The 27,328-nt window shown below is 47.8% G+C and overlaps 3 protein-coding genes across 8 annotated transcripts in view; 2 read left to right on the forward strand and 1 right to left on the reverse strand.

Annotated features, from left to right (window-relative positions):
• Positions 1-39: 39 nt before the first annotated feature.
• On the reverse strand, positions 40-12,030 carry LOC135243318 (cAMP-dependent protein kinase type I-alpha regulatory subunit-like). Its single transcript, XM_064315053.1, has 11 exons — positions 11,871-12,030; positions 8,802-8,983; positions 8,248-8,415; positions 7,474-7,565; positions 7,113-7,174; positions 6,967-7,013; positions 6,540-6,698; positions 5,633-5,693; positions 4,881-5,002; positions 3,871-3,952; positions 40-2,974 (listed from the first exon to the last, which is right to left on the reverse strand). The coding sequence occupies exons 2-11, from the start codon at positions 8,964-8,966 to the stop codon at positions 2,802-2,804; spliced, it is 1,131 nt and encodes a 376-aa protein (XP_064171123.1). The 5' UTR covers positions 8,967-8,983; positions 11,871-12,030; the 3' UTR covers positions 40-2,801.
• Positions 12,031-13,003: 973 nt separating this feature from the next.
• Positions 13,004-19,052, forward strand: zgc:86896 (uncharacterized protein LOC415190 homolog). Of its 3 annotated transcripts, XM_064315055.1 has the most exons (10): positions 13,005-13,176; positions 14,104-14,236; positions 14,963-15,067; positions 15,531-15,753; positions 16,046-16,153; positions 16,232-16,438; positions 17,177-17,252; positions 18,095-18,288; positions 18,642-18,732; positions 18,935-19,052. In XM_064315055.1, exons 2-10 carry the CDS (start codon positions 14,173-14,175, stop codon positions 18,938-18,940), a joined length of 1,074 nt encoding a protein of 357 aa, XP_064171125.1. In that variant the 5' UTR covers positions 13,005-13,176; positions 14,104-14,172; the 3' UTR covers positions 18,941-19,052. The 3 variants fall into 3 exon arrangements, with proteins under 3 accessions (XP_064171127.1, XP_064171125.1, XP_064171124.1); XM_064315054.1 differs by lacking the exon at positions 18,935-19,052 and having other exon boundaries at positions 18,642-18,779; XM_064315057.1 differs by lacking the exons at positions 16,232-16,438; positions 18,935-19,052 and having other exon boundaries at positions 13,004-13,176; positions 18,642-18,781.
• Positions 19,053-20,801: 1,749 nt separating this feature from the next.
• LOC135243316 (WD repeat domain phosphoinositide-interacting protein 1-like) overlaps positions 20,802-27,328 on the forward strand; it is a 12,238-nt gene continuing 5,711 nt past the window's right edge. Inside the window, exons 1-7 of one of the 4 annotated variants that reach the window (XM_064315052.1) lie at positions 20,802-21,225; positions 24,441-24,523; positions 25,243-25,412; positions 25,893-25,989; positions 26,640-26,737; positions 26,970-27,062; positions 27,262-27,328. The exon at positions 27,262-27,328 is cut by the window's right edge and continues 4 nt beyond it. In XM_064315052.1, the coding sequence (XP_064171122.1) occupies positions 21,152-21,225; positions 24,441-24,523; positions 25,243-25,412; positions 25,893-25,989; positions 26,640-26,737; positions 26,970-27,062; positions 27,262-27,328 (682 nt within the window). In that variant the 5' untranslated portion in view covers positions 20,802-21,151. The remainder of the gene's footprint in view (positions 21,226-24,440; positions 24,524-25,242; positions 25,413-25,892; positions 25,990-26,639; positions 26,738-26,969; positions 27,063-27,261) is intronic. The other 3 variants (XM_064315051.1, XM_064315049.1, XM_064315050.1) reach the window with 3 other exon arrangements.

The raw sequence follows: 27,328 nt of genomic DNA on the forward strand, positions 1-27,328 counted from the left end.
TAACAAGCTTTTTTACTTTCAAGAAGCTAAGAATCATAGTTTAAAGAGTTTATGGAGTTTTATTTGAACATAAACTTCAATTTACATCTAACCAGTTGTCATGGTGAATAAAGGAAACCATGGGAACATGTATGATACCTTCAGCTGCATTAAAGAGGCAGATAAAACACTACTCCACACTTGTATGGTTTTGTTTGCTGAAAAAAAAAGAAATTCTCAAAGGTGAACTCTGTCAAAGAAATACACAAAGATAATTACACTGGGTAGCCATGTTGACAAGTTCCGGAAAGACATTCTGGAATGACCCGAACGGGTTCTATCCCACAAAAGCTTAGAATGCAGGCACTTTTTTTGGACAAACTGTAACATTACAGTGTAACACAGTACTTTCCAGTTCAGTGTTTAAGTGTGTAAAATAAAATACACTGGCGGGAGGTTGCGTATCACGCACCTCCCAAACAATACTTGTCATGCAAAACAGAGCTCCCCCCCAAGCGTATGAACACACACAAGAGCGTTTCCCAGCTTGTTTGCAAACTGATGTGGCATTGTGCTGTGAGCAACACTCTTAAAGACGAGCGGGAAAGCGCTGTGGATGCGTCTCTGGGTCAACATGGACTCCCCGTATCCCACCACGGAAAACCACCAATGAAACGACAGCTCTCTTTCCGGGGAGAGTTCTTTAAATCATGCCACAGGGCACACAGAATAGAGTGAATTTATGGAAAAATAGCCATTTAAAAAATAATGTTTACTCTTAGAGCCTGCTGTCAGTCCCATCTATTGTACTATGCTAACTCTATACATAGTATTAATAATAATAATAATAATAATAATAATAATAATAATAATAATAATAATAATAATAATAATAAAAGGAAATTACATGTTCACATACATTACAGAACTGTGGAAATTGAAGAAACATTTGGCGTATACTAAGAAACGTAACAGGAAATGAGTAAATACTTTAACACGTTTAAGACTTCAACAGCATTTATCACAATCGGGCTTCTGTCAAAATCCCGTCTTCTATAAAGGCCGTTCGCCGGTCCAAAATAAAAATGCGTTATTTGTGTAACTGAGGCCCACAGCTACAGGAGACTGACGTTACACTTCAGTTCTGCATCCGGCATGCAGGGCCAGCTCGCGCTTAAAGAAACGGGAGCCGGGGAGAAACGCGGGGCTCGTCCGTCGGCATGGACATGGGGATATGGTCACGAGGGGCAGCAGTCATATCGCGCGAATCCCGCTGCGATCCGAACGGGACTACAGCGAGAGCGGCTTCACGGCGTTCGAAGGCGCCCCGCCCCGTTTCGCGCATCGACTGCGTGGTTCTTCGTGCGATAGCGTAAAAGCCTCGGCTTAGAAACGAACACAACCGACGGACCGTCACCACGTTTTCCCCGCTTCCTTTTGCAAGAGGAAAGACGTTAGCACCCTGGCTAAGCTCAGAGTGCCTCTCCTATGCAACCCCATCCTCCTACAGTAACTACAGAGGGCTTCCTTTGACCTGGGATCGCCCTGGATCTCAGCGTCTAAAAACTGTTTATTCATCAGTATCACATTCAGAGTACTAATGTGCACTAGTTTTCTTCCAGACCCCGGCTTTCCAACAAAATCGAGAGCAGCCTGTAATATTTGGCACTGGCTTAGAAGCCATGTTTCCTAAACAAAGTCCTGCAGACAGCTGCTCCTACTTCAGCTTGAAATAAATAAAATAAAAGAAATAAAGAAAAACACAGTAAAGATGAACAAGAGACACCCAGGAGACATATGGGACAGGGTTGGGGAGGGGACTAGGAGAAGAATATATGCAGTTTTTTTAAAATGAGGGATATATTTGCTCTCCGTAATTAATAAAGATACTGGAACATGTTGCTGCAATTAATACTAGCAGGTGCATAAAAACATTGTTTCTTATATATCACAAACTGTGCAAAAAATATAATGTTTATGGTTATACAGACTCACACACATGTATGTATATACTGTACATGTGCAACAATTATTATAAAACATTAGAGCAGGTCACCATGGCTGTAACGGTGTTTAAAACCAACAGTTCCATCCAAATAACCACTGAGGAACACGAAACTAACTGCATTGGTTTAGGGATTCCAAACCTCCAAATCTCAAACAGCCAAATCAAAAGCATCCAAATGTGGTTGTTCACCGTAAGGGACTGTTTTTTTTTTTTTTTTGTCTTACTGTTTCTCCCTGTTGCCGGGACAACTGCACACAGGTGATCACTCTTTAAAAGCAAGTGAAACTTCTGGCTGTCTGGCTGCCGAGCGTATTCTCCTCTGTACAGGAGAGAGAGCGAGTGAGGGCCCATTTTTCTGCTGCCACACCGGGTTGGCCTATAGCGCGGGAGAAAGCTTATGAAGTATAAATGTGAAATGTCCCATTGGGTCGCTATAAAAAGACAGACAGACAAACAGACAGACAGAAAGGCAGGCTACAATGTGGGCAGGAGGGCTGGGTGTCGGAAAAACAAAAATATAATAAACACAGAAAGCAAAAACCCAGAGGGAAATAAAGCAAACAGGTTGGTGGACCCTGCAGAAAGGGGAGGGGCCGGGGGGGTTTCAGATTGCAGAAAGGGGAGGGGCCAGGGGGTTTGTAGACTGCAGAAAGGGGTGGGGCCAGGGGGTTTGCAGACTGCAGAAAGGGGCGGGGCCAGGGGTTTGCAGACTGTAGAAAGGGGAGGGGCCAGGAGGGGGGGGCTTTACAGACCACAGAAAGGGGCGGGGCCAGGGGGGTTTGCAGACTGCAGAAAGGGGCGGGGCCAGGGGTATTCAGACCGACAGGGACACAAAGCTGTTGTACTGCTGGATGTTCCTCTTGAGGATGTCCGAGCAGGGGCCGAGGACACGCTCGAACCTCGGCCGGTCCAGCTTCACGCACTTGAGCGGGCCGCGGGAGACCACGGTGGCGGCCCGGGGGCGGTTCATCAGCAGCGCGATCTCACCTGCGGGATCGAGAGGAGAACAGGAGCTCAGCGCTCAGAGGAAGCTCAGCGCTCAGAGGAAGCTCAGCGCTCAGAGGGAGCTCAGCGCTCAGAGGGAGCTCAGCGCTCAGAGGAAGCTCAGCGCTCAGAGGAAGCTCAGCGCTCAGAGGAAGCTCAGCCCTCAGAGGGAGCTCAGCGCTCAGAGGAAGCTCAGCCCTCAGAGGAAGCTCAGCGCTCAGAGGGAGCTCAGCCCTCAGAGGAAGCTCAGCGCTCAGAGGGAGCTCAACGCTCAGAGGAAGCTCAGCGCTCAGAGGGAGCTCAGCGCTCAGAGGGAGCTCAGCCCTCAGAGGGAGCTCAGTGCTCAGAGGAAGCTCAGGGCTCAGAGGAAGCTCAGCGCTCAGAGGGAGCTCAGCCCTCAGAGGGAGCTCAGCGCTCAGAGGGAGCTCAGCGCTCAGAGGAAGCTCAGCCCTCAGAGGAAGCTCAGCGCTCAGAGGGAGCTCAGCCCTCAGAGGAAGCTCAGGGCTCAGAGGAAGCTCAGCGCTCAGAGGAAGCTCAGTGCTGAGAGGAAGCTCAGATACTGATAACAGGAACCCTGTGCCTGCGTGTGTGTGAGGTTATGTGCACGTAAGAGTGAGTGAATGAGTTTGTGTGAGCAACTCACTCACATCTGTGTGTATTGCACGTGTTTGTGCATAAGTGCGTGTGCAGTACTGTGCGTTGCTCTGGATAAGAGAGCCTGCTAAGTGACTGCAGTGCAGAGTAATGTATGTGATGCGATGCAGCGTAATGTAACGTGTGAGCTTGTGCAAGAGCATGTGTACGAGCATGCATGTGCATGCGTGTGAAACAGGTAACATGGCAGGCCTGTGGACAGCTCACAGGAGACAGGAGTTTAAAGATCGGTTGGAATTTCTCACCGAAATAATCGGAGGGCCCGAGACGTCCGACCTCCACAAACTCCTCGTTCTCAGACCTGCGCTGCAGCACCGCCGCGGAGCCCTGAGGAGACACCGACACAGGATCAGCACCGACACAGGATCAGCACCGACACACAGGGTCAGCACCGACACAGGATCAGCACCGACACAGGATCAGCACACACAAACAGGATCAGCACCGACACACAGGATCAGCACACACACACAGGATCAGCACCCACACAGGATCAGCACCCACACAGGATCAGCACCCACACAGGATCAGCACCGACACACAGGATCAGCACCCACACACAGGATCAGCACCCACACACAGGATCAGCACCCACACAGGATCAGCACCCACACAGGATCAGCACCGACACACAGGATCAGCACCCACACACAGGATCAGCACCCACACAGGATCAGCACCGACACACAGGATCAGCACCGACACAGGATCAGCACCGACACAGGATCAGCACCGACACAGGATCAGCACCCACACCGGATCAGCACCGACACAGGATCAGCACCCACACACAGGATCAGCACCGACACAGGATCAGCACCGACACACAGGATCAGCACCGACACAGGATCAGCACCCACACACAGGATCAGCACCCACACACAGGATCAGCACCGACACAGGATCAGCACCGACACACAGGATCAGCACCCACACACCGGATCAGCACCGACACACAGGATCAGCACCCACACACCAGCTCAGCACCGACACACAGGATCAACACCGACACACCACAACACACACAGGATCAGCACCGACACACTAGATCAATGTGAATAACATGGAATTCAACTGGTTCCTATGGAGCTTTACATACCAAGGGTTCAGTACAGCCAGTGTTTATAGTGCTGTTGTGGCATGTACTTTCACTGCCCACGCAAACACACACACACACACACACGCACACACACACACACGCACGCACGCACACACACACAACACACGCACACACACAACACACGCACACACGAACCTCGAGGATGATGAAGAACTCGTCTCCCGGCTCTCCCTGGACCACGATCTTCTGTCCGTCCTCAAACTGCACCGTCTCCAACGCGTCGGCCACCGTGAGGCGCTCCCACTTCTCCAGTGACTCTGCAGAGAGAAGCCAGCCAATGACACACTCCCCTTTAACAGCCAGCCAATGACATGCTCCCCTTTAACAGCCAGCCAATGACACGCTCCCCTTTAACAGCCAGCCAATGACACGCTCCCCTTTAACAGCCAGCCAATGACACGCTCCCCTTTAACAGCCAGCCAATGACAGCCTCCCCTTTAACAGCCAGCCAATGACAGCCTCCCCTTTAACAGCCAGCCAATGACAGCTTTCCCTCTCGCACTCACACTTTCTAACAGAAGTTCGACTCATTTATATCAGGATTTATATCATTTTTGCAGTATTGTACAAGTCAGCCAAAGGTCTACACATGAAAATAAAACAGAAATCAAATCAAACAGTAAAACTGAGTCATCACAAAACAATAGATATTTTAACATTTATTTGTCTTCTATGTTTATAAACTATTCCACTAGATGGCACCCAACCTTTCACATTGACTGAAAAATCGATTTTAAAACAACATGGAAATAAGTAAAACCCGATTAAATATACATTAAATCTGCCACAAAGTGCAACAAAAACAGCCCCAACAGACTGACTGAACGAATCAACTACACAAAAATCAGGGACATTTGCCGTTTAAAGGATGCATGAATCAGCCTTACCCAATATCGATACTTTGCTGAGAAATTCTTCATACATCTTCCGCTTCCTTAAAGTGCTTCCCTGTAAGACAAGGTGAACTAATCAAATACCTACCTACTGAAAAGCTCCGACAGCACTCAGATTTGAGGAATGAGACCAGTAAAATAACAGTATAAGAAGATTAGGCTACTTTTTGAGTTTCACACTCACTGAACTTACAGCACCAGCAACTCATCAAAAGCAATAAGCTTCTGGCGCTTTTGCAATACACCATCATATCGGCTACAAAAGTAACCTTGTTCATCAACAATAATGAACTTTATGGACAACGCACTTTTCTTAAAACGTAAATGCTGTGCACAGGACATTACAAGCCACAAAACAACAGGGAAACACAGTATTCAGAACAGACAGAACCAACCGTCACCACACACAGCAGATAGAACAGACAGAACCAACCGTCACCACACACAGCAGATAGAACAGACAGAACCAACCGTCACCACACACAGCAGATAGAACAGACAGAACCAACCGTCACCACACACAGCAGATAGAACAGACAGAACCAACCGTCACCACACACAGCAGATAGAACAGACAGAACAACAACAGCAGGAATGCATCAGTAAATTTCAGAAGTAATATTCAGTAGTAATGTTCAGTAATGATGCTCAGTAGTAATGTTCAGTAGTGATGTTCAGTAGTCATGTTTTTACAGAGTGATGTTCAGCAGTGATGTTCAGTAGTAATGTTTTTACGGAGTGATGTTCAGCAGTGATGTTCAGTAGTAACGTCCAGTAGTAATGTTTTTACAGAGTGACGTTCAGTAGTAATGTTTTTACAGAGTGATGTTCAGCAGCAATGTTCAGTAGTAATGTTTTTATGGAGTGATGTTCAGGAGTGATGTTCAGTAGTGATAATCACCATCAGTATCCTCCGGTAGCTGTCTCTGTCGATGCCCCACAGCTTAACGTTGGTCTTGGCCGTCACACTGGCGGCTCTGGGTGTCCCGTAGATCAGCGCCAGCTCCCCAAAACTGCCCCCCTCACCAATGCTGGTGACCCACTCGTTATTGACATACACCTGCAAAGAGCAAGCGGGCGAGAGCTTAGCCCCGGCAGGAAGGGGCGGGACTTAAAGGAGGAGCCAATCAGAGAGAATAGGACAGGGCTACAACTGCAATCGGAATTCCAGGTCAAGTGCGTCATGTTGACCCTTACTCTCTTTTTTAGGAACAGCAGAGATTCTAAGTATTCCATGTTAGTAAACGCATAACAAATACTGTATTACAAATGAACACAATGAGAAACCAACATTCTTTTGACACTAAATGAATAAAGCAAACACTTACATCCATTTCTCCTTGGTCAATAACGTAGAAGTTATCCCCTTCATCACCTAGAGGAGGGAATCATGAGATTAGTAAACAGTAACTTTTCAATTCTGCCATCATTACCAAATTTATAGTTCAATTTCATGTGCAACTGAAAATTCTACCTTGCTGGATGACTGTCTCTCCAGCGATGTAGGTGACAGAAAACATGGCGTCAAATATATCACTGCAAAAGGAAGAACAGAAGTAGTCAATTCAGTTCACCGAAAACCATTAAAACGTGAATATCATACTTGCACCTCTAATTGATGGACATTTTTTTTTTTAACTGATTCCCCCCCCCCCCCCCCCAAGATCTTTTCAGGTAAAAATGTTCTGGAACCATCTAGAACCTACAGAAAGCGATCACTCAGTCACGCCAAGCACACACAAATCAAACACCTTCTCAAAGACTGATAGGCTCATCTCCACTGCTGTACCTACGCTACGCTAGCAGGACAAACAAACCGAAGATGGCCGCACTACCTTCGCTCGTTGTCGTCCAGATGGGCGAAAAGAACGTTTTTCTCGATCGCTTTCGCCAGGGCCGCCATGGTCTTGTAGTCTTTAGGAATGACCTGCGACAGAGTGGATTTGAGATCGCTCAGTCCAGTTGGCTCACCCTACATGCGCTTAAGAGACCGAGCTGCCAGCGGTGCTCTCCTTGAAGGTCCCTGCCTTCAACACTGCACACGGCCATTAAAACCGCGCATTGAACACAGGCAAAGCAAGGTTAAGGGCACAGAATGATGCAAACAAAACCTCTCTGTCGCAATCTAGGGAGCGTCACCCAATTACAGAAACTCTACAGTTCTCATCTCTAACAGACTAACATACAGACCATTTACTGAGCTTGTTTTAGTTGATCTTTTGATACGCTCCAGTAACACCCGTTTGCTAGCTTGTTTAACGCTTCACTACAGCGTCCGCCCGTCGGGGCGTTCCTGTCTGTGAGGTGCATTCTGGGACAGGCCCCTCTGCAGTCAGGCCGTGGCGCACGGGCGTGGCGGGGCAGTGGGGGTACAGCGGCGGGGCGGTGGGGGTACAGCGGCGGGGCGGGGCCGGGCACAGCGGCGGCGGGGCGGTGGCGGGTACAGCGGCGGGGCGGTGGGGGTACAGCGGCGGGGCGGGCAGTCAGGGCGGGGCGGTGGGGCGGTGGCGGGTACAGCGGCGGGGCGGGGGCGGGTACAGCGGTGGGGGCGGGCGGGGCAGGTACGCGCGGGGCGGTGGTGGGTACAGCAGCGGGGCGGGGGCGGGTACCTTGCGCACGTAGGACGCGGCGTCCTCCTCGGTGTACACCTCGGCGCTGATGGCACCACGGCGACGGCGGCCCTTCACCACGGGGTTCATGGGAGGAGAGATCTCATCCTCGCGCGAGTCCGAGCGCAAGCTGGGCTTCTGCTGGTTCTGCAGCTGCTTGGCCTCCTCCTGCGGGGGGGGGGGGGAGAAGACGCACAGACTCATGTCACATTCACTCATGTGACCTAATCTGCCTCATACACCCAACATACATTTTACCCCAAAAGAGAGGGCTGATAGACTGAGCTTGGAAAAAGTGCAAATTACCAAAATGTTGCCACCAATAAAGAACAATAAAATAATACAATTAATCAACAGCCAAAATCATACATACAAACAGAGCAATAAACAGATGGATTAATTGTGCCATTAAGGTGTCTCAGGTCAAGCATCAGCACATGATCACTCCTTCAGGACCCATGTCTGACCACTGATTGGCTGGGACGTCTCATTGCCATAGGAGCCCCTGCCCCCCTCCCCAAGGCCCCACCCCCTTCCCCCGAGGCCCCGCCCACCTTCTCCAGCCTCTGGAAGTACTCGCGCAGGAAGGCCATGGGGCGCTCGGGCCGGGCGGTGCACAGCTGCACGATGCAGTCCTTCAGCAGCTGCTGCACGTTGTGCTTCTGCACGTACTGCTCGCACTCCCGCAGGCTCCTCTCCTCCTCGCTGCTCGTCGCCATGGTCACCCGCAGGTCCGCTGCGCGCCCGGGGAAGGGGAGAGAGGTAAAACAAAAACAAAAAAAAAACAATACTGTCTCATCAAAGGTATCCATTTAAACTGGAAGTTGGCATGCCGATACAAATAAATTATATTTTCTTTTCATCATTTCATACAGTCAAGGTCAATTTTTATACATATTTTTACTTTCCACCAATCAGCTTCTACTATTATGCAAATTTCTGTTCCTTGTACCAAAATGGTTGGATTTCAAACAACTGTCGACAAACACTAAGAGCAACTAGCTATTCATGGACATGTAGCCTACTTGTGTACAACACTACTGTGTGTGCACAGCACAAAGCTGCTTTCACAACTGCACATAAATTCACACAGTCTGTCAAATTCTTACCCCATCTCGGCACCTCAGTCCCTGTCTGACTGTAGGTTCGGTTGTATAATCGCCTCAATTCGCTCTGCCTAACCATTAATACGAGATTAACCCAAATGGCCCAAAAATTCTACTTCCTGTCTCCTGAGCGTTTTCAAACATGTGCACACCTTACGGACAGGGCTGAGTGACATCACAATACTGACAGGGCTGAGTGACAGGGCTGAGTGACATCACAATACTGACAAAGCTGTGGATGAGTAGGGTTCGATACCGGACCCTGGCACTGATCCACGCAGGTTAGAACTGTCCTAGCAGGATGAGGCACCCGGCTGGCCTTGTGTGGCTTTCCCCCCCTTAAGGGCCAAGTGTACCAGGCCTTTGATTCGTGTTTAGCCTTGTTTATATGAGTGTATATAGGCCACGGTGAAATCAATAATAAAGCACTGTAATGCATCCAGTATAATACTGTATAGCCTCAGTCTCACTGTAAGTGGCAGCTGTGGCACAACCAATGGAAATAAAATCTCTTCCTGTGCAGCCACGAGATGGGGCAGTCATCAATTTAGAAAAAACAGACAATGTCAATAAAGCAACACGTCACATGTAAAGTAGCTGTAATAACACAATGTGCGGTGCTGTATTCTGAAAGGATAGATTTCGTTTTTTTGTTGTTGTTGAGGTCATTTCTTTACCTGCATAAAAATAGGAAATGTCTCTCTAAAAAAAAAAAAGATACAGGACTTTCCTTCAGTTTGTCAGTACGAAAAGAAAAGCTAATTCTGTTAAGCGTGGCTGCTCTGGTTACAGAACCTGTAAGAGTGAACGGGGTCTCTGTGCACACAAATCTAAACTTCCATGTCTTCCACGGTACTTAACTGTGTGACCTGCGGGACAAAGACCGCTCTTAACAACTTCACAAGACGATGCTGATGACTTTAAATAGCACCCACTCCGCATGGGTAAACAGAAAAGACCTTCAGGGGCAGAAGCGGAACAAGATATTACCTCCATACCGAAATACGCTTCATTTAGGCGGTAAGTACGTCAGAGGAAAACGGAAGTAAGCAGTTTCACTATTTTGCCATTTAATTTTTGCCCCGTATTCGGTCATTACAACGCAAATTAGCATCATTCTTATTTGTTCACCAACACAAGCTTTGATGGCGAGTTCTGGGTGACACTCCAACTCTGGGCGAATAGCCGAGTTATCCTTCAAATCTGATTCAAGAAGGACAAACATAACATTTCTCTAGCAAAAAGCCAGGGCACTTTGCCTTACAGACCTTGCACGTCAGTACGATTACATGGCAATGGCGAACCAGGGCGGAAGATAAACAAGAGATATTCAAACACGAGGGGGGGGGGGGGGAGAAATTGGTTCTAAAAGGTGCAGGCTAATGTTACCGTAACCCATTCTGAGATATTTGTAGATTTACATTTCACAGATGAACTGGATCACATGACTGTTAATGTCTCCGCCAGGAGTCCAAGACGCCAAAACAACATTTCTCTTAAAATAACTGAGAATAATATACAACAACCTACATATCAAAAATTCTAGTTGTTACTCCTGCGACTGAAATCACAGCGTGCGGATTTAAAAGAAGCAACGCGCTATATTTGCGTCGCGCAAATCTAGAGGCGAACAAAGATCAATAACACATTAACCACGTTGTTATCTGAACTGTTTTCAATAGCCTCAGTCAACAGAATTAATTTAACTAGCCCATCACAGTAATATCGATCTCCACGCCAGCTTCCGAACGACTACCCACGTGCAAAACTTTGTAACAAACGACAAAATTAACGTTACATAATATATTTTAAGCTTGACAGCTAAACACTTATCGATTCATACGTTTAATAGAGGGTCACTTCCCAATTTTTGCACCTACAGCTAAATATGAAGGCGGACACCTTTTTGAGTCACGAAATTATGTAGCAAGAAATTTTTCGCCTGCTAGCAATGATATTTTTTCAACTAAACTGGCATCCCAAATGGACCTTGGCTTTCAGTACAATAGATCTATTATTCAGCAAGCTGGGAAACAGGTCAGTGGTTGTCGGTGGTTGTACTTGGCCATCTAGTCTACAAGCTCACAGGCTCTTACTAACACACAGGCTACGTTAGCTAGCAGATAACGATATTTCTCTCAGCTTAACTTGACAGCCACTTCCCGATTGCACTGACACAAACCGACGAACTACAATCAGAAAGGAATCGTCCCATTGTGCGGAGGCAAAAGCCATTTTCATACAAAATTAACATCTAAATGTTATACCCCGACGTGCAGGAGAAGCTACGCCGAACTTTCAAAGTCGAATGGCTATATTTGAGGGCCGCAGAGCTCTGATAACGACAACGCCATCTTGAAAATATAGCCAGCTAGCCAACTTGCGCTATAAAAACAAACGGGAGATATGGGCGACAGCTAGCAAACGTTACGTCGCACGTTTCTCTCTGGAGCAACATAACGAAATTCAGCAAAAATCACTAGAATGCGTTCTAAAAAAGAAGTTTATTTCGCTTACCAAAGGTATTCGAAGCTAAGTCGCTTTTACAGACTATTTGTTCCCCCTGATACAAACTCCTCTCTCCTCTGTTTTTACAGTCCTTGGATGGCTGCCCTACCGGAAACAGGTCAGGACCAATCACAGACAGTCATTGACGTCAATGCGCCTCGTTCTGATAACGCTGGTAACCATTAGCAACCTTAAAGAGCAAGCTTCTATGGAAGGCCTAAGCATGACGCCAGAGGGATAAGAAGGCTAGGCTATGGAATATGGCAAGTCCTTTTAACATTTAATAGCCTGGCCGGATTCGCATTACGGATTACAGCGTTTTGACTAGTCATAAATGAATTACAGATATCTGTAATGTGAGTCCGGTCAAGCTATTAAATGTTGAAAGGGCATGCCATAATAGGCTTTTGTTTCGGAAAAATATAGCATTTGGGTGATTTCAAAAGTCTTCTATATTAGAAAGCAGAACAAAAATGAAAAAAATACAGTTTTATATTTAATGAATTATAGAAAAAAATCCACGGTGTTCAGTAAAAAATATGACCATTCAATCGCGCTTCTAATTAAAATCTAAATAGTCATTTTACACACACACACATGCACACTCACACATATTTATACGTGTGTGTACATATATAGTGTATATATATTTATATATTCAACAAAACTGGTATCCCATTGTTATTTGTAGGTCCTCTCATCGCATCACATCAAGAATTTCTGAGTTTGGGAAAGCTTGGATTCGGCCTCCTGAGTAACGGTGTGGCCAGCTCTGCACCACACCAGGGGACCGCCAACCCGAGCCAGCACGGATAGGAACAGCATTCCATGTCCTTTGAACATTACAATCTTACTTCCTTACCACTATGTTAAAAAAAAAAAAAACACGCGTTTACTTTAAATATGTTAATCATTTTTTCAAAAATATTAAATATTGATTCCATCTGGAACACAATGAAATTCATGACATCGCCTGAGTTGCAGTATCTTCTGCTGAAGTGAGAGCTGATCGATTTGCCACATGAGATGGTATGCAGGAGCGAGAAAGTTCTCCTCCAGGGTATGTTTCAGGTACTCGACTAAGAAGTGTAGTCACACCCCTCCTTCTCTCTCTCTCTCTCTCTCTCTCTCTCTCTCTCTCCTCCCTCTTCACTGATTGAGTTAATTCCCTTCACCACCCTCCACAGCTTGCTGGGTTTCCTTCGTGTCGACTGCCCAGAGTCCACGAGTGCAGCCCCGCAGCCGCCCTAAAACAGACCCGAGCTGCCGCGGAGCTGCCCCAGAGCTGCCCCGAACCCCACACCAGCCTCCAAAGGTGAGTGCGGGGCCTCCTCCTCGTCCGTCTGTCCTTTCGCCCGTGTGAGCGTTTGTTTTTCTGCTCCTTTGTTGTGCGTTAAGCGCTGAGCTTCCTGTGAGTGCGCAAGGTCTGTAAAGTCTGAAGGTTTTTTTTTTTTTTTTTTTTGAAAGATCTGTTTGTGTCCGCTCTGACATTACAGTCTACCTGGTTAATAAGAAGCTGTTAATATGGGTGTGATGCAAGGGTGTCATTTATGGGGGGATGGGGGTACAACCCCACCCCACCCACCACAATATTACAAAACAGGCCAAATAACCCCTCCAATAATATAGCATGATGCAGAGAAAAATAATTTAATATGATAAAGATGGGATTTCATGTTGTGATTGGGATACACTGATCAGTAGTCTGAAGTATTTTTACCTTAGAATTCTTTAACATTTAAAAAAAATATTCAAACTGAAGCAACGCCCTTGGTTTGTTGTCACGTGGCAGGGGTTGAAGCTTTTCAAAAAGAAGAAAAACTCAGATTTGTGGAACTGTTTTCATAGACTACACATGTAGGTGTCATGAAACACAAAACTTTTATTGTCCAAAGCTGTGCACTGACTTCCCCCTTTTTAATGCAGTTAACCTATCTGAATAAAGGCTTTTGATGCAGTGTAGTTTTGAGTGCTGCTTCTCAATGGAGGCCTTTGTAATCGCACACACACGAGACAGGACGCTTTAAACAGCATTACCTGCGCTGAGAAAGCTAAAATAACTCGCTCCCAGCAGCCAGATTGCAGTCTATAAATCAGGCTTGTTTACTTAATCTGAGCTGGGACTGTCTGATTAGTGTTTTTCACAGATCAGATTGATACGTGATGGCCACTGCAGCAGAATGAAGTGGAGCAGGCCGTACTTTACATAATTTGTCAACTCTTTTTTTTTTCCTCGTTTCAGAATTTCTGCTGCTGTGTTTAAGTGGAGCATTCCTCAGCCTGGAACATTCCAGACTCACGCTGTTGAGACATGTCCCTGTACAGCTTCGGCTTGGAGCCCCTGTCCTGCCACGCCTGGAACAAAGATAAGACTCGTAAGCGAAAACTAGTCCAGCTGCATGTCATTCCCCCCACAAGCTAGCTCTCTCTCTCTCTCCCCCTCTCCCTCTCCCTCTACCTCTCTCGCTCGCTCTCTCTCTCTCTCCCCCTCTCCCTCTACCTCTCTCGCTCGCTCGCTCGCTCTCTCTCTCTCTCTCTCTCTCTCTCTCTCTCTCCCTCTCCCGATCATGTTGCTGCCTGCACTGGGATTTGCTGTGGGCAACTGCTGGCCGTTAAAGAGAGAGAGGGCATGCACAAATCAGATTCAGTGGAAGGGCTGAGTACTGCGTCCCACTTTCATCTGATTTGTGTGGATAGAATTCCCTCTTGCTTCCTGATGTCACAATGCACCAGACAGGAGGCCCACGCACTTACCTGCTGGGCTTAGAGTGATCAAAACAGGGCTAAGAGAGATTGCATCATACCCTGCTTCCTTAATCTTCCCGGGCTGCTTAAGGGAGTTCTGGCGATGGAAATCTCAGTCGGACAACGAGGGCATAACAAGAGTTCACCATCTTGGTTTTGTTGAGTATCTTTGCACTGACTACCAACCTGATCTGTTCAGCCTAGGTAGATTATTGATAATGTCACTATGTGATCTTTACAGTTTAACTGTCAATCTGAAGAATTATTAAATATAATTTCCCCTCAAGATATACTTAAAAATCAATACAGGAACAGGAGTGAAATATATATTATAGAGATGAACATTTCTCTTGCAGAAATTGCCATTAGCCCCAACAACAATGAGGTGCACGTCTACCAGCAGAACGGGAAAGAGTGGAACAAGATCCACGAGCTGACGGAGCACAGTGGGCGGATCACAGGTAAGCCCCGCCCCCCTGTCTGAACACAGAGGACCAATCAGAGGCCTGGTCCAAAAATCTGCGATCCCTCAGGGAGAGGTTAATCATCGACCCGATAATCTGGTGCGACTCCTTAAACAAACACGCAGAGTGCGTTACCACGGCCGTGTTTACAGTACAGGGCACGGTCTGGAACCGCTGGAATTCCAGGAAGATGGTTTTAGGTGTAAACGGTAGCCTGTCCTCAGCAGGGGGACAGGACTGGGCCATTTTAACATGTTATCAGGAGCTTTTTTGTTCTGGGCTCTTCTGCACTCACTGAACTTTGCCCTTTCCTGAGAGCAGGGTTGGGTTCGGCATGTGCCCGCCAGTTTTTTTGTTTTTTTCTTTCTTTGCATCGATGCCGAGCACAGCGGCCTCGGCGCCGGTGGCGCGGGTTAGGGTTAGGGTTAGGGTTAGGGTAACCCGTGCGTGTGACCCGCAGGCATCGACTGGGCCCCGGAGTCCAACCGCATCGTGACGTGCGCCTCGGACCGGAACGCCTACGTGTGGACGCTGAAAGACGCGGTCTGGAAGCCCACGCTGGTTCTGGTCCGCATCAACCGGGCCGCCACCTGCGTCAAGTGGTCCCCCCTGGAGAACAAGTTCGCCCTGGGCAGCGGGGCCCGGCTCATCTCCGTGTGCTACTTTGAGAAGGAGAACGACTGGTGAGAGTCCCCTGTCCAGTTCATGGGTACTGCCAGTAAGACGGGCCAACCCTTTGGAATGCTGGGATTTGTAGTCTTAAAGCACCAGTATGACACAGGCACTCACTTGATTATATTAATATGGTTTCCAGTGTACGTTTTTCATTCAGGGCCTGTTCATTTATACTGGTGCAGATGTTTTTTCTTAAAAAACCGCACACGGGGTCCAAATTCAAATATTTGTTGCATAAATTAGTTTTGGACCTTCTGCGCCCCCATCTGCACCTCCCTCTGACCCCCACCCCCCCCCCAGGTGGCTCAGCAAGCACATCAAGAAGGCCATCCGCTCCACGGTTCTGAGTCTGGACTGGCATCCCAATAACGTCCTGCTGGCTGCAGGCTCAGCAGACCTCCACTGCAGGTGAGTGGCGAAGCTTCAGTACTCCACCGCGCTCTAACCCCCACACCCCACGTCTAACGTCACGCTGTGCCACGCCAGGGTTTTCTCGGGGTACATTAAGGACATCGAGGACAAGCCAGGCCCGACCCCCTGGGGGGCCAAGATGCCGTTTGGAGAGCTCCTGCTGGAGCACAGGGACTGCGGGGGCTGGGTGCACGGGGTCAGCTTCTCCCCCTCCGGGGACAGCCTGGCCTGGGTCAGCCACAGCAGCACCATCGGCGTGGTGGACGCGGCACAGGGCAAAGAGTGAGAGCCCCCCGTCACATCCTGCCCCCCCCCCCCACCTTCAAATCAGCCCCATCACAACCACACCTCCGTCACATTCTACCCCCCCCTTCAAATCAGCCTCACCTCCATCACATTCCCTTTAAAATTAATTGAAATTCAATTTATGAGTTGAAAAATGGCCATGGATATTCTCTGAGGATTTCCCCCTTGATTTAATTGAATTTCAATTCATTTCTTGAACTGAGTGAATTTAAACGTAACTCTGATATGTTCTGTCCCATTGCATCCTCGCCACTGTTTCATTCTCTGTGTCATCCCCCCCCCCCCCCTTGCACCGGCAACGTGTGCTGAAAGTTCAGAGGGACTAGACTGAAAAACAGATTAAAGTATGAGCTGTGTGTGTTGTGTGTGCCCTGGGTCTGCGCTAGGCGTTTAAATAACATGAGTGTGTGTACGGCAGGGTCACACAGCTAAATAACATGAGTGTGTGTACGGCAGGGTCACACAGCTAAATAACATGAGTGTGTGTACGGCAGGGTCACACAGCTAAATAACATGAGTGTGTGTACGGCAGGGTCACACAGCTAAATAACATGAGGTGTCGGCGGTCACACAGCAATAACATGAGTGTGTGTACGGCAGGGTCACACAGCTAAATAACATGAGTGTGTGTACGGCAGGGTCACACAGCTAAATAACATGAGTGTGTGTACGGCAGGGTCACACAGCTAAATAACATGAGTGTGTGTACGGCAGGGTCACACAGCTGACCGTGGAGCACCTTCCCCTGATGACCGTCCTGCACGTCAGCGAGACCGAGATCGCGGCTGCGGTGAGAAACGCGCTCATTGCACGAGTACAGGCATATAAACAATCAGACACACGCACACGCACACGCACACGCACACGCACACGCACACGCACACGCACACACACACACACACACATACACACACACAGACACACACGCACACACACACTCTCACACACACACGCACACGCACACGCACACGCACACACACACACACACACACACACACACACACACACAACACACACATACACACACACAGACACACACGCACACACACACACACACACATACACACACACAGACACACACGCACACACACACACAAACATGCACACACACACACGCTCACACACACACACGCACACGCACACGCACACAACAACAGCACAAACATGCACACACGAACACACGCACACACACACACAAACATGCACACACACACATACACACACACAGACACACACACACAAACATGCACACACACACACACGCTCACACACACACACACACACACACACGCACACGCACACAAACAAACATGCACAAACATGCACACACGAACACACGCACACACACACACACAAACATGCACACACACACACACGCTCACACACACACACACACACACTCCTCTGTTATCAGCCTCTCTTGAGAAGTCTGACTCTGTGCCCTGCAGCAGTAAGATAAGAGCAGGGTTCTGACATAACAGAAATGCACTTCAGCAAGGCCAGTGTTCGCTGTTGCCCCCTACTGGCATATAGCAGCTGGTGCAGGGTATTGCTAAGACCTGAATTCACTCTGGTATAACTGATGACACTCTAAAAAGTAATGTCAGTGTCCATGCTTTTTTTCCCTTGAAGGGCCATGACTGCTGCCCATATCAGTACTCCTACAAGGGCCCAGGGAGCCTGGAGTTTGTGAAGAAGCTGGACATCCCCAAGCAGAGCTCAAAGAGCCTGGTGTCAGCCATGCAGCTCTTCCGTAACCTGGACAAGAAGGCCACCTCTGAGGAGGACAACAGCGAGCTCGACACGCTGCACCAGAACAGCATCATGTGAGAAAGGCCTTAGACTCTCATTTACCCTTTCAACAGCAGATTTTTTTTTCCTTTCTCTTTTAAAAAAAATGTAAAAGTCAGTGTTCTAGAACTCCATTGCTTTTAATTACCAGTAGTAATTGTTACATCAGCATTAGAGTTCCGTTAAGAACATTCTTATCACATATTTGTGACCTCACACCTTCCAGGACTACATTTGTAAACCGGCCTCGGTGAAGCCCACTTGAATTAGGTCCTTAGTGAGTGCAGCCATTTTGTTTCAGAGGGACGCTCGTAAATGTGCATGGACTCCTCTCAGGAACTTCCAGCTTCCATGTCAATAATTTCCTGTTTTGTTGCGTTTCCTGTAGCCAGCTGTGCATCGTGGAGGGGGACAGGGGGAAGGTGGAGAAGTTCAGCAGTGTGGGGCTGGACGGAGCCGTGGTGATCTGGGACGTCAAGGTGAGGGGACACCTGTGACTCCTACCACTCCCCACCCCCACCACAAAAAAACAAACAACTGTAATTTGCTGCGATCTGCTGTGTGATCTTCTGTGTGATCTTCTGCCTCAAGATGACAGTGCAGCGAAAAGGTCAATGATGGCTGCATTAACGCTGTCTCTCCCTGTCCTCCCTGTCCTCCCTGTCCTCCCTGTCTCCACAGCCGTGAGGCCAGACCGGGAGACCAGTTTACTCTGTTCCAGCCGCGGCTTTCAATCCTTTATCCTGCGAATCTCCGAATGATCCACATTCACAATAAAGGCCACTTGTTAAAAACTGCAGCCAAGTGACAGCTCTGTTTACGCTTAAAGACGAACGCACGCTCACTCATACACACACACATGCACACACCAAATATGTATACAAATGAAGTTTGTATTATTATTATTATAACAACATTTACAGTCATTTTTTTTTCTGCTTAAACTCAGATAAATAATTTTCTATAAAACAAGGTCACAGGTTTTTTATAGAATGGGGAAATTGAGAATGAAATGAAAAATGTATATGAAGGTTTTTTTTTTTACATAGAAATCTAATACTCAGCTGTTATGTAAACAAATGCATAAAATTTACAGGCATCATTTCCCACGTTTTCATAAGTAAAAAAGTAAATGGTCCGAATGTCACGGTGAAATCAATGTAGTTGGAACTGTTGGAAAATGCACCGACTGCCCTCTTGCAGCAACAGGTGAACACGCGTACATACTGTACCGGGAGTTCTATGGGCAGCGAGTAATTTTTCTTCTTTCAAAAATAATTATAAATGACAATTTCAGAATTGTTGACCAACATCCCTCGCAGAACTGTAACATGGATTCTATAGCCTATTATGTACACAGTTCATATGAACAATTCTCCCGTGGGCAAGTGTTCGCTGCAGTAGTGGTTGCAATTGAAACGTTAGGGGGGCAGTGTAGTGTAATGGGTAAGGAACTGGTCTTGTAAAGGTCAGAGGTTCGATTCCCGGGTAGGACACTGCTGCTGTACCCTTAAGCAAGGTACTAAACCTGCATTGCTTCAGCATATATCCAGCTGTATTTAAATGGATACAATGTAAATGCTATGTAAAAGTTTTGTAAGTCCCCCTAGATAAGAGCGTCTGCTAAATGCATGTAATGTAATGGGTAGATGGAGGACTGTATTTTATTGTCATTTTATGATAAGATGACCCACAAACCCCATACTATTTCCGGGTTTGCTCAAAGGTTGTGGGTTCAGTAGCGAGCTGGGTGCTGCCTTTGGACAAAGTACTGAACCCGAATTGCTTCAGTGCAATATTCAGCTGTAAAAATTAACTGTATGCTACCAAAAAATATAACCTTTATAAATATATCTGGATAAGAGCTTCTGCTAAATGCGTAAATTTAAATACAACATTGAATTTGGCTCTATAATACCGAAACGGATTTGGTAACCTATCTGGAGAACGAGGTCATAAAAAACGGTTAATAATGATAAAATAATCGACACGGAAAATAGGAATTGGCCTATCTGGAGGCTATGCGACCAGTCCATCCATGTTGAGAAACAGACCAATGACGAATATTTCGAAATCGCTGCAGGGGCTGTGCATGCTAAATTGCAACATGCAAATATCGATACAAAATCAACCCGCTCGCTCGCGACTGAGAGAAGTAACACGTCTACGGAAATGTAGGCTAAATTATGAAGGTGCGTCCGCATATTTTGCGAAATCAACCAAGCAAAATAAATCGCCCAGAGGATCTTTCTCGGATATATGCAGACCCTTCCCTTGTCCTGTCACACCGTCCCCTTCTCTAGGTAGTAGCCCGTTACAGCCAATCTAGTCATTGGAGTTATATAGTAACATTACCGCGTATAATAACAACAATACTGCCTCGTGTCGAGACTGAAGTCAATCTCTGCCTATCAAATGCAGCCCTGCTGGAAGGGGCGGGGCATCTCTATCACTTGAATTCTCTAGTTGATCATATTCAGCCAATCCAGCCAAAGTCTTGTGAGGCTGACCAATTGTATGCGCGCCGAACGATAGGCGTAGCCTTTTCCCTCAGCCAACTGAAGTGCGGCGTCCAGGTGACGCAACCAGCTGTCAGCTGTTTGTGTTTTTGCTTTATTTTTTAGGTCTACCTCTTCAAGTTAGCCGTTCATCTTTCCTTAAAAACACGGAATATAATAACTACATGTACGATTCTGGGTTCAGCCGGGACACGGAAATAAACGCGCTTCATTAGCTTTTCTTAGAACTGAATAACTAGCGACCCAGCTAGCGTAGCTACATCTTATTTGTTACCGACTGGCGGACCTTCAGCTTTGAAAACGACCTCGAAGAGGGATCGAACCGACCCCAGGCCTCCAATCCGGGGCGGAGGGAGGGAAGGAGGTCGCTGGGATCGGGATGGAGAGCAAAGAAGAGGCCGGCGGACCGGACGCGCCGGGGCTGTGCTGCGCCTCCTTCAACCAGGACACCACGTAAGCGCCCGATCGCTGCGCCGCTGACCAAGTGCCGCGGATCACACGAGACCGGACTTGCATAACGCGGGCTAATCGGTTTCCAATCTCCATATGCACACAGATAAGGTCCCGCGTATTAATTAAATAATGAAGCATTTTGTTTTTTACCCTTTTCTGCAGCTCGGGTGACTCGCTGCAAATGCCCGTTTGTCGTGAATAGTGACAGAATGCATCGCAACCAGCCGGCCACACGTTCGGATTCTAGAATCAGTCGATTCGCTTGACACCGTTGATTATTCAGATGCGGCCGATCTTCCTTTGCTAAGACAAAAGCTTGGTGAAATCATGTGTCACTGAATTTTCCATAACCCACAGCTGGAGACTACTTTCACATTCAGGGGAGAAACGCATACGTTCGCCACAACACCAGTTTTTCAGCCAGCATACTGTGCCAATTGTTGTGCTCCATTGAGCATAAAAACGCATATATGGAAGTGTATGTAGACTACAGAAATATGTCTGAACTTGTGTTTGACTAACGGTCATGGTACACATGATTAGAAGGAGATGAACTTCAATGATTGGTTTGTTTCTCTTATATAATTCCTTTGTTTACTTTACCCAATTACATGACTTATAGGCTACATTTTACACACTAGGCTACCCAGCTACACAGCTGGCTGTTTGCTAAATAAATTAATAGTAAATCCTGAAGTACAACAGCAGTGTCCATACTTGGATATAAAATCAGCAATTAACTGCACCGCCTCACGGATACGATGCGAACCGCGATGCAGAATAACGTTATTTTAACGGCAATAGCCAGACGCTTCAATCAACCATTTCGGCTATTAAACATGTCTCGCGCTGATGTTTCCTGAATGGTCACGGAATTATGCAGTTACCGGTAGGCCTACTTAAATGCAGGCATTCTTATGATCTATGGATCCATTACGGGCTGAAATAGCCCGTCTGCTTCTGGAGCGCTTAATTACCCGCTCCAGCTGATGAACGCGGTTTCACTGAATAAAGTTAGTCAACAGACAGCTGCAGTTTTGTTCTATTATAAAGTCTAGCAAAAATGCAAAGCGTCTCTACTGGTAGGCTACCTAATTCAAAAACAGCAACCAATTTCAACAGCGGGATTAGCTTGGATTATTTGGTTGGGGGTTGCCGGTTTAAGACATTTTGCACAGGAAGAGATGAAGAAAGATGTTATAAATGATTCAGAGTTCCGTTAATTCGGGGGTTCCGTTAGGGCGTGTCTGCGGATGGGCGTTTGTCTTGAACCGGACTGGCAGCACAGCAAATGCGCTTTCAGCTATCGCGTGAAGGCAACGCGTCGAAACCGCCAGGGCGTTTTAGCGCCGCTGTGCCGCGTGCCCCTGAAAATTCGTTTTTATTCAGAAGAGCTCGTTCTGAACGCGGCTTCCGTGCTTTGCATATGAGTACAGCGTGCGCATTATGTGCGGTGTCAGAACTGGGAACAGCTGTTCTCAGTCAGAATAGTTCAGTGGTATAAAAGCGACATTTTTTTAAAAAACCCCCGTTGAGGATATGACTTCGTATGACAGTGATATTTTCAAAAATTGTCTTCATTTACAATCTCATTAAGGTAAAAAAAATAAATAAAATCAATTAAAAAACTGAGGCCATCTTGATATACACAAATGGCACAATGTCCAACGAAAACAGGTTATCCATCTAGGGATACCCCCCAATGGGCTCATCCTGACGGTGCCAGGGCAGACTGACCGTTCCTGGGAATCCTGCGAAGTGACTCATAATTGGCCCAGTGGTCACCCACAGCAGCAGGGTGGCAGTTGACAGGCTGTTCTGTGGCTTATCGGGCAGTAATGACTCCTGATTGGTTGTCCTGCACCACCTGTAGAAGTTAACTTAACAATGAATGTGCTAATGTGTGACCCACCGTAGGGGAGTTTGCAAACTGTAGTGCAGCCGTACTTCAGAAGGGCTGGGGAAACGCATCTGAACATTTACTATGTAAAGATTTTAGAACCCCCATAACCTTTTGTTTTTACTTCCTTCTGGAGGGATTTAAATCTCAATTAGAGGGGTCAGCCCCCCCCCCCCCATGCATACATTCCAGTGGACGTGCCCTCCCAAATGAAGTAGGCGCTCACTGCAATGGGATGGGCCTCACAGTGGCGATTCGACATTTCCAACTGGGGAAAGAAAAAAAATAAATAATCTAAAATCACCCTAGAAAGTTGGTAAAAATGTAACTTTACACACAGGGTAACATGTCCAAAGCTGAAATGTAATACCAGTTTGCGCTCAATCAGACAAACAAACAATGACTGCAGAACCAGTCTAATCTGATATTCACTGGGTACTTCCTCCTCAGGAAATAACAATAGCTGGACTATGCAGAGATCTTTTTAGGGGCAGGTGCTCAAAGTATGAAAAGGACACACCAACCTAGAAAAACAGATTTTTAAATTAATGTTTTCACCAAATCAAAGGGGCACATTAAGGCAGTAGCTCAGGCCCCCTCTGTCAGGACAACAGGCAATAAAAATTCAGCATTCACAGGACAGCACCCACTCACATATTAAAAAACAGCAATGGTGCCTCATTTTCTTGCTGGATAATCAGTGCCATTGTTTACATTCTCCCTAACAAACCAGAGCAGGCAGGAGGTTAGCGGACAGCAGACAGGTTAGCGGGTAGCAGACAGAGGTTTGCGGGTAGCATAGAGGAGGGTAGCGGATAGCAGACAGAGGTTAGCGGATAGCATAGAGGAGGGTAGCGGATAGCAGACAGAGGTTAGCGGATAGCATAGAGGAGGGTAGCGGATAGCAGACAGAGGTTAGCGGATAGCATAGAGGAGGGTAGCGGATAGCAGACAGAGGTTAGCGGATAGCAAACAAGTCAGTGGATAGCAGAGAGGAGGTTAGCGGATAGCAGACAGAGGTTAGCGGATAGCACACAAGTCAGTGGATAGCAGAGAGAAGGTTAGCGGATAGCAGAGAGGAGGTTAGCGGATAGCAGAGAGGAGGTTAGCGGATAGCAGACAGAGGTTAGCGGATAGCAGAGAGAAGGTTAGCGGGTAGCAGAGAGGAGGTTAGCGGATAGCAGAGAGGAGGTTAGCGGACAGCAGACAGAGGTTAGCGGATAGCAGAGAGGAGGTTAGCGGATAGCAGAGAGGAGGTTAGCGGACGTCACACAGCCTCCAGGCCAGACTCACAGGCTGGTTTCCCTCCTCGCAGGTCCCTGGCTGTGGGGAATAAGACTGGATACCGGCTCTTCTCAGTGACCTCGGTGGATAAACTGGACTGCGTCTATGAAAGCGGTGAGATCTCTGAACTCTGCACTCTGACCTTTGGTTGACCCTAAGGCTGTGCGCTAGGGAGAGAGGGGACAGGGCCTTGTCTGGGTAGGAACAGAAAGGGTAGGGCACACTACTCTCTTCATAGAAGAGAAGGGACTTCACTTGGGGGGTAATGGTGAGGATGTGGCATTGTGGGGGGGGGGCAGCAGGCATGGCTCTGCCTGTGGCTCCAGCTCTGTGCATTGGCTGGTGGGAGTTGGGGGGTGAAATGTACCTTATGTTGCTCTGTGAAGCACACAGATGGCTTTACTTTCAGAAGCAAGACCGCAACATGACTGAATTTACTGGGGGGGGGGGGGGGAGGGGGGGGCGATGCTTTGGCCCTGAGGCCAAAGGCATGCTGTAGCCTGAAGGGCATAATCTGCTGGGGGTCTGACCTGACTCATGACATCATATCCTGAATATATCCAGAAAGACAGGCATGTGAGTGCAGCTTTACTGTCCACTGCTCTGGGCCTGGTGGGGGGGGCATAGTTACTATGTTTATGGCCTACAGAGCATGTATGGCCTGCATTACATGTGTAGGGTCTGAATTATATGCATGTAGTCTATATGGAATATATCCAGTCTGTGTATAATTTGCAGGTTTGCACGGAAACGTGCTGGTCTTTGTTGAACTGAGTATGTACGTGGGTCTGTATGGAGGGTGTAAAGCCTGTCGTGACCCCCCCCCCCCCCAGCAGAATCCCCAGATGTTTACATCGTGGAGCGCCTGTTCTCCAGCAGTCTGGTGGTTGTGGTGAGCCAGGCCACTCCCCGCAGGATGAACGTCTACCACTTCAAAAAGGGAACCGAGATATGCAACTACAGCTACTCCAACAACATCCTGTCCGTCCGCCTCAACCGACAGGTAGGGGGCGCTCTGAGGCAGCGGAGGACCGACACTGTGTTTGCGTGGGACTCCGCTACTCAGTAAAATTTGCAACAGATTGTTTTTGTTTGGGATTCTGGCCAAGGACAAATCTTTATCCAAATAACCACAGGCATGGGCAAGCAGGGGTGTGTCTGTTTCTGCATTTCATGCGAATGTATTAAATTATTTACATCATTTTACATGTTGGCGGCATGTTTCGATAAACTCATGAAGAACAGTTAAAGGCGGCCGTGTGTCTTTGTATGAACTGTTCACAGTGATCTGGAACTGATCTACAGATAAATAGCCAGCAGGGTTTGGGTAGAAATAAAAGCTGCTGACACACTTGCCCTCCGGAATTTGAGTTTTCCACCCCAACTTTAGAATCTCATTACAGACTTGTTGCAGCACCAGAGAAGGTTTCCGCTGATTGGATGAGACTGGTGTGATGTCATATTTCCTCATTTCTCCCCACAGAGGCTGGTGGTGTGTCTGGAGGAATCAGTCTACATCCACAACATCAAGGACATGAAACTCCTGAAGACTCTGCTTAGCACACCACCCAACCCCTCAGGTGCACTCTACTGCCCCCTACGGGACATCTGTGTGTCACTTTCAGAAATGAATAAAACGCAGGGATGTTTTGTGATTGACAAATCGCGTTTGCTATGGCTTGAGAAAGAGATGTTTTCCAAAAATGAAAAAAAGTTTTCTCCTTAATGAACATAGATAAATACAAATTTGTGTGTGTGTGAGAGAGAGAGAGAGAGGGGCGACATAGCTCAGGAGGTAAGAGCGGTTGTCTGGCAGTCGGACGGTTGCCGGTTCGATCCCCCGCCTTGGGCATGTCGAAGTGTCCCTGAGCAAGACACCTAACCCCTAATTGCTCTGGTGAATGCGAGGCATCAATTGTAAAGAGCTTTGGATAAAAGCGCTATATAAATGCAGTCCATTTATCATTTACCAGAGTGTGTGTGTGTGTGTGTGTGTGGGTGTGTGTGTGAGAGAGAGAGAGAGAAAGTGTGTGTGTGTGTGTGTGCATGCGTGAGAGAGTGTGTGTATGTGTGCGTGCGTGCGTGTGAGAGAGTGTGTGTATGTGTGTGTGTGTGTGCGTGTGAGAGAGTGTGTGTGTGTATGTGTGTGCGTGTGAGAGTGTGTGTATGTGTGTATGTGTGTGCCTGTGCCCCTGTCCTCCTCAGTAAGAGTTGTGCCATCTCTCCCCAGGTCTTTGTGCTCTCTCCATTAATCATTCTAACTCGTACCTGGCGTACCCTGGCAGTGCCACCATCGGAGAGATCATCGTCTATGACGCCAACAACCTGGTGAGTCTCCCTGACCACTCCTTCTCTGCAGGAAACCACAATTAAAAAGTAAAAAATAGAGTCTGTGGCTGTGTTTGAGGTGGGGTCTGCTTGACAGGCAGTCCTGTGTTTGCGGCGTGTTTTTTACGGGAGGCGTGCTCTCCCTGTGAGAGGCAGTCGGCGTGTGTGTGTGACGCGTGTGTGTGTGACGCGTGTGTGTGTGTGACGCATGCTCTGTGCCCGTTTCACACAGAACACTGTGACCATGATTCCAGCTCATGACAGCCCTGTGGCAGCCGTCACCTTCAACGCCTCGGGCACCAGGTTGGCCAGTGCCTCAGAGAGGGTAAATACTGCACCCCCCTCGCCTTCTCCCAGCCCCCTCCAACCCCCCACACACACCCCCCCAGCACCCAGCCCCCTCCTACCCCCCACACACACACCCCCAGCACCCAGCCCCCTCCTACCCCCACACCACCCCCCGCACCCAGCCTTCCTCCACCCAGCTGCAGAGGTGTCGCTTGATCAGCTCTCCCCCAGCCTAGGGCACTGTCATAAGAGTGTTCAGCATCCCCGAGGGCCACCGGCTGCTGGAGTTCCGCAGAGGGATGA

This window comes from Anguilla rostrata, chromosome 17, assembly GCF_018555375.3.
Source record: "Anguilla rostrata isolate EN2019 chromosome 17, ASM1855537v3, whole genome shotgun sequence".
NCBI classification, from domain to species: Eukaryota; Metazoa; Chordata; class Actinopteri; order Anguilliformes; family Anguillidae; genus Anguilla; species Anguilla rostrata.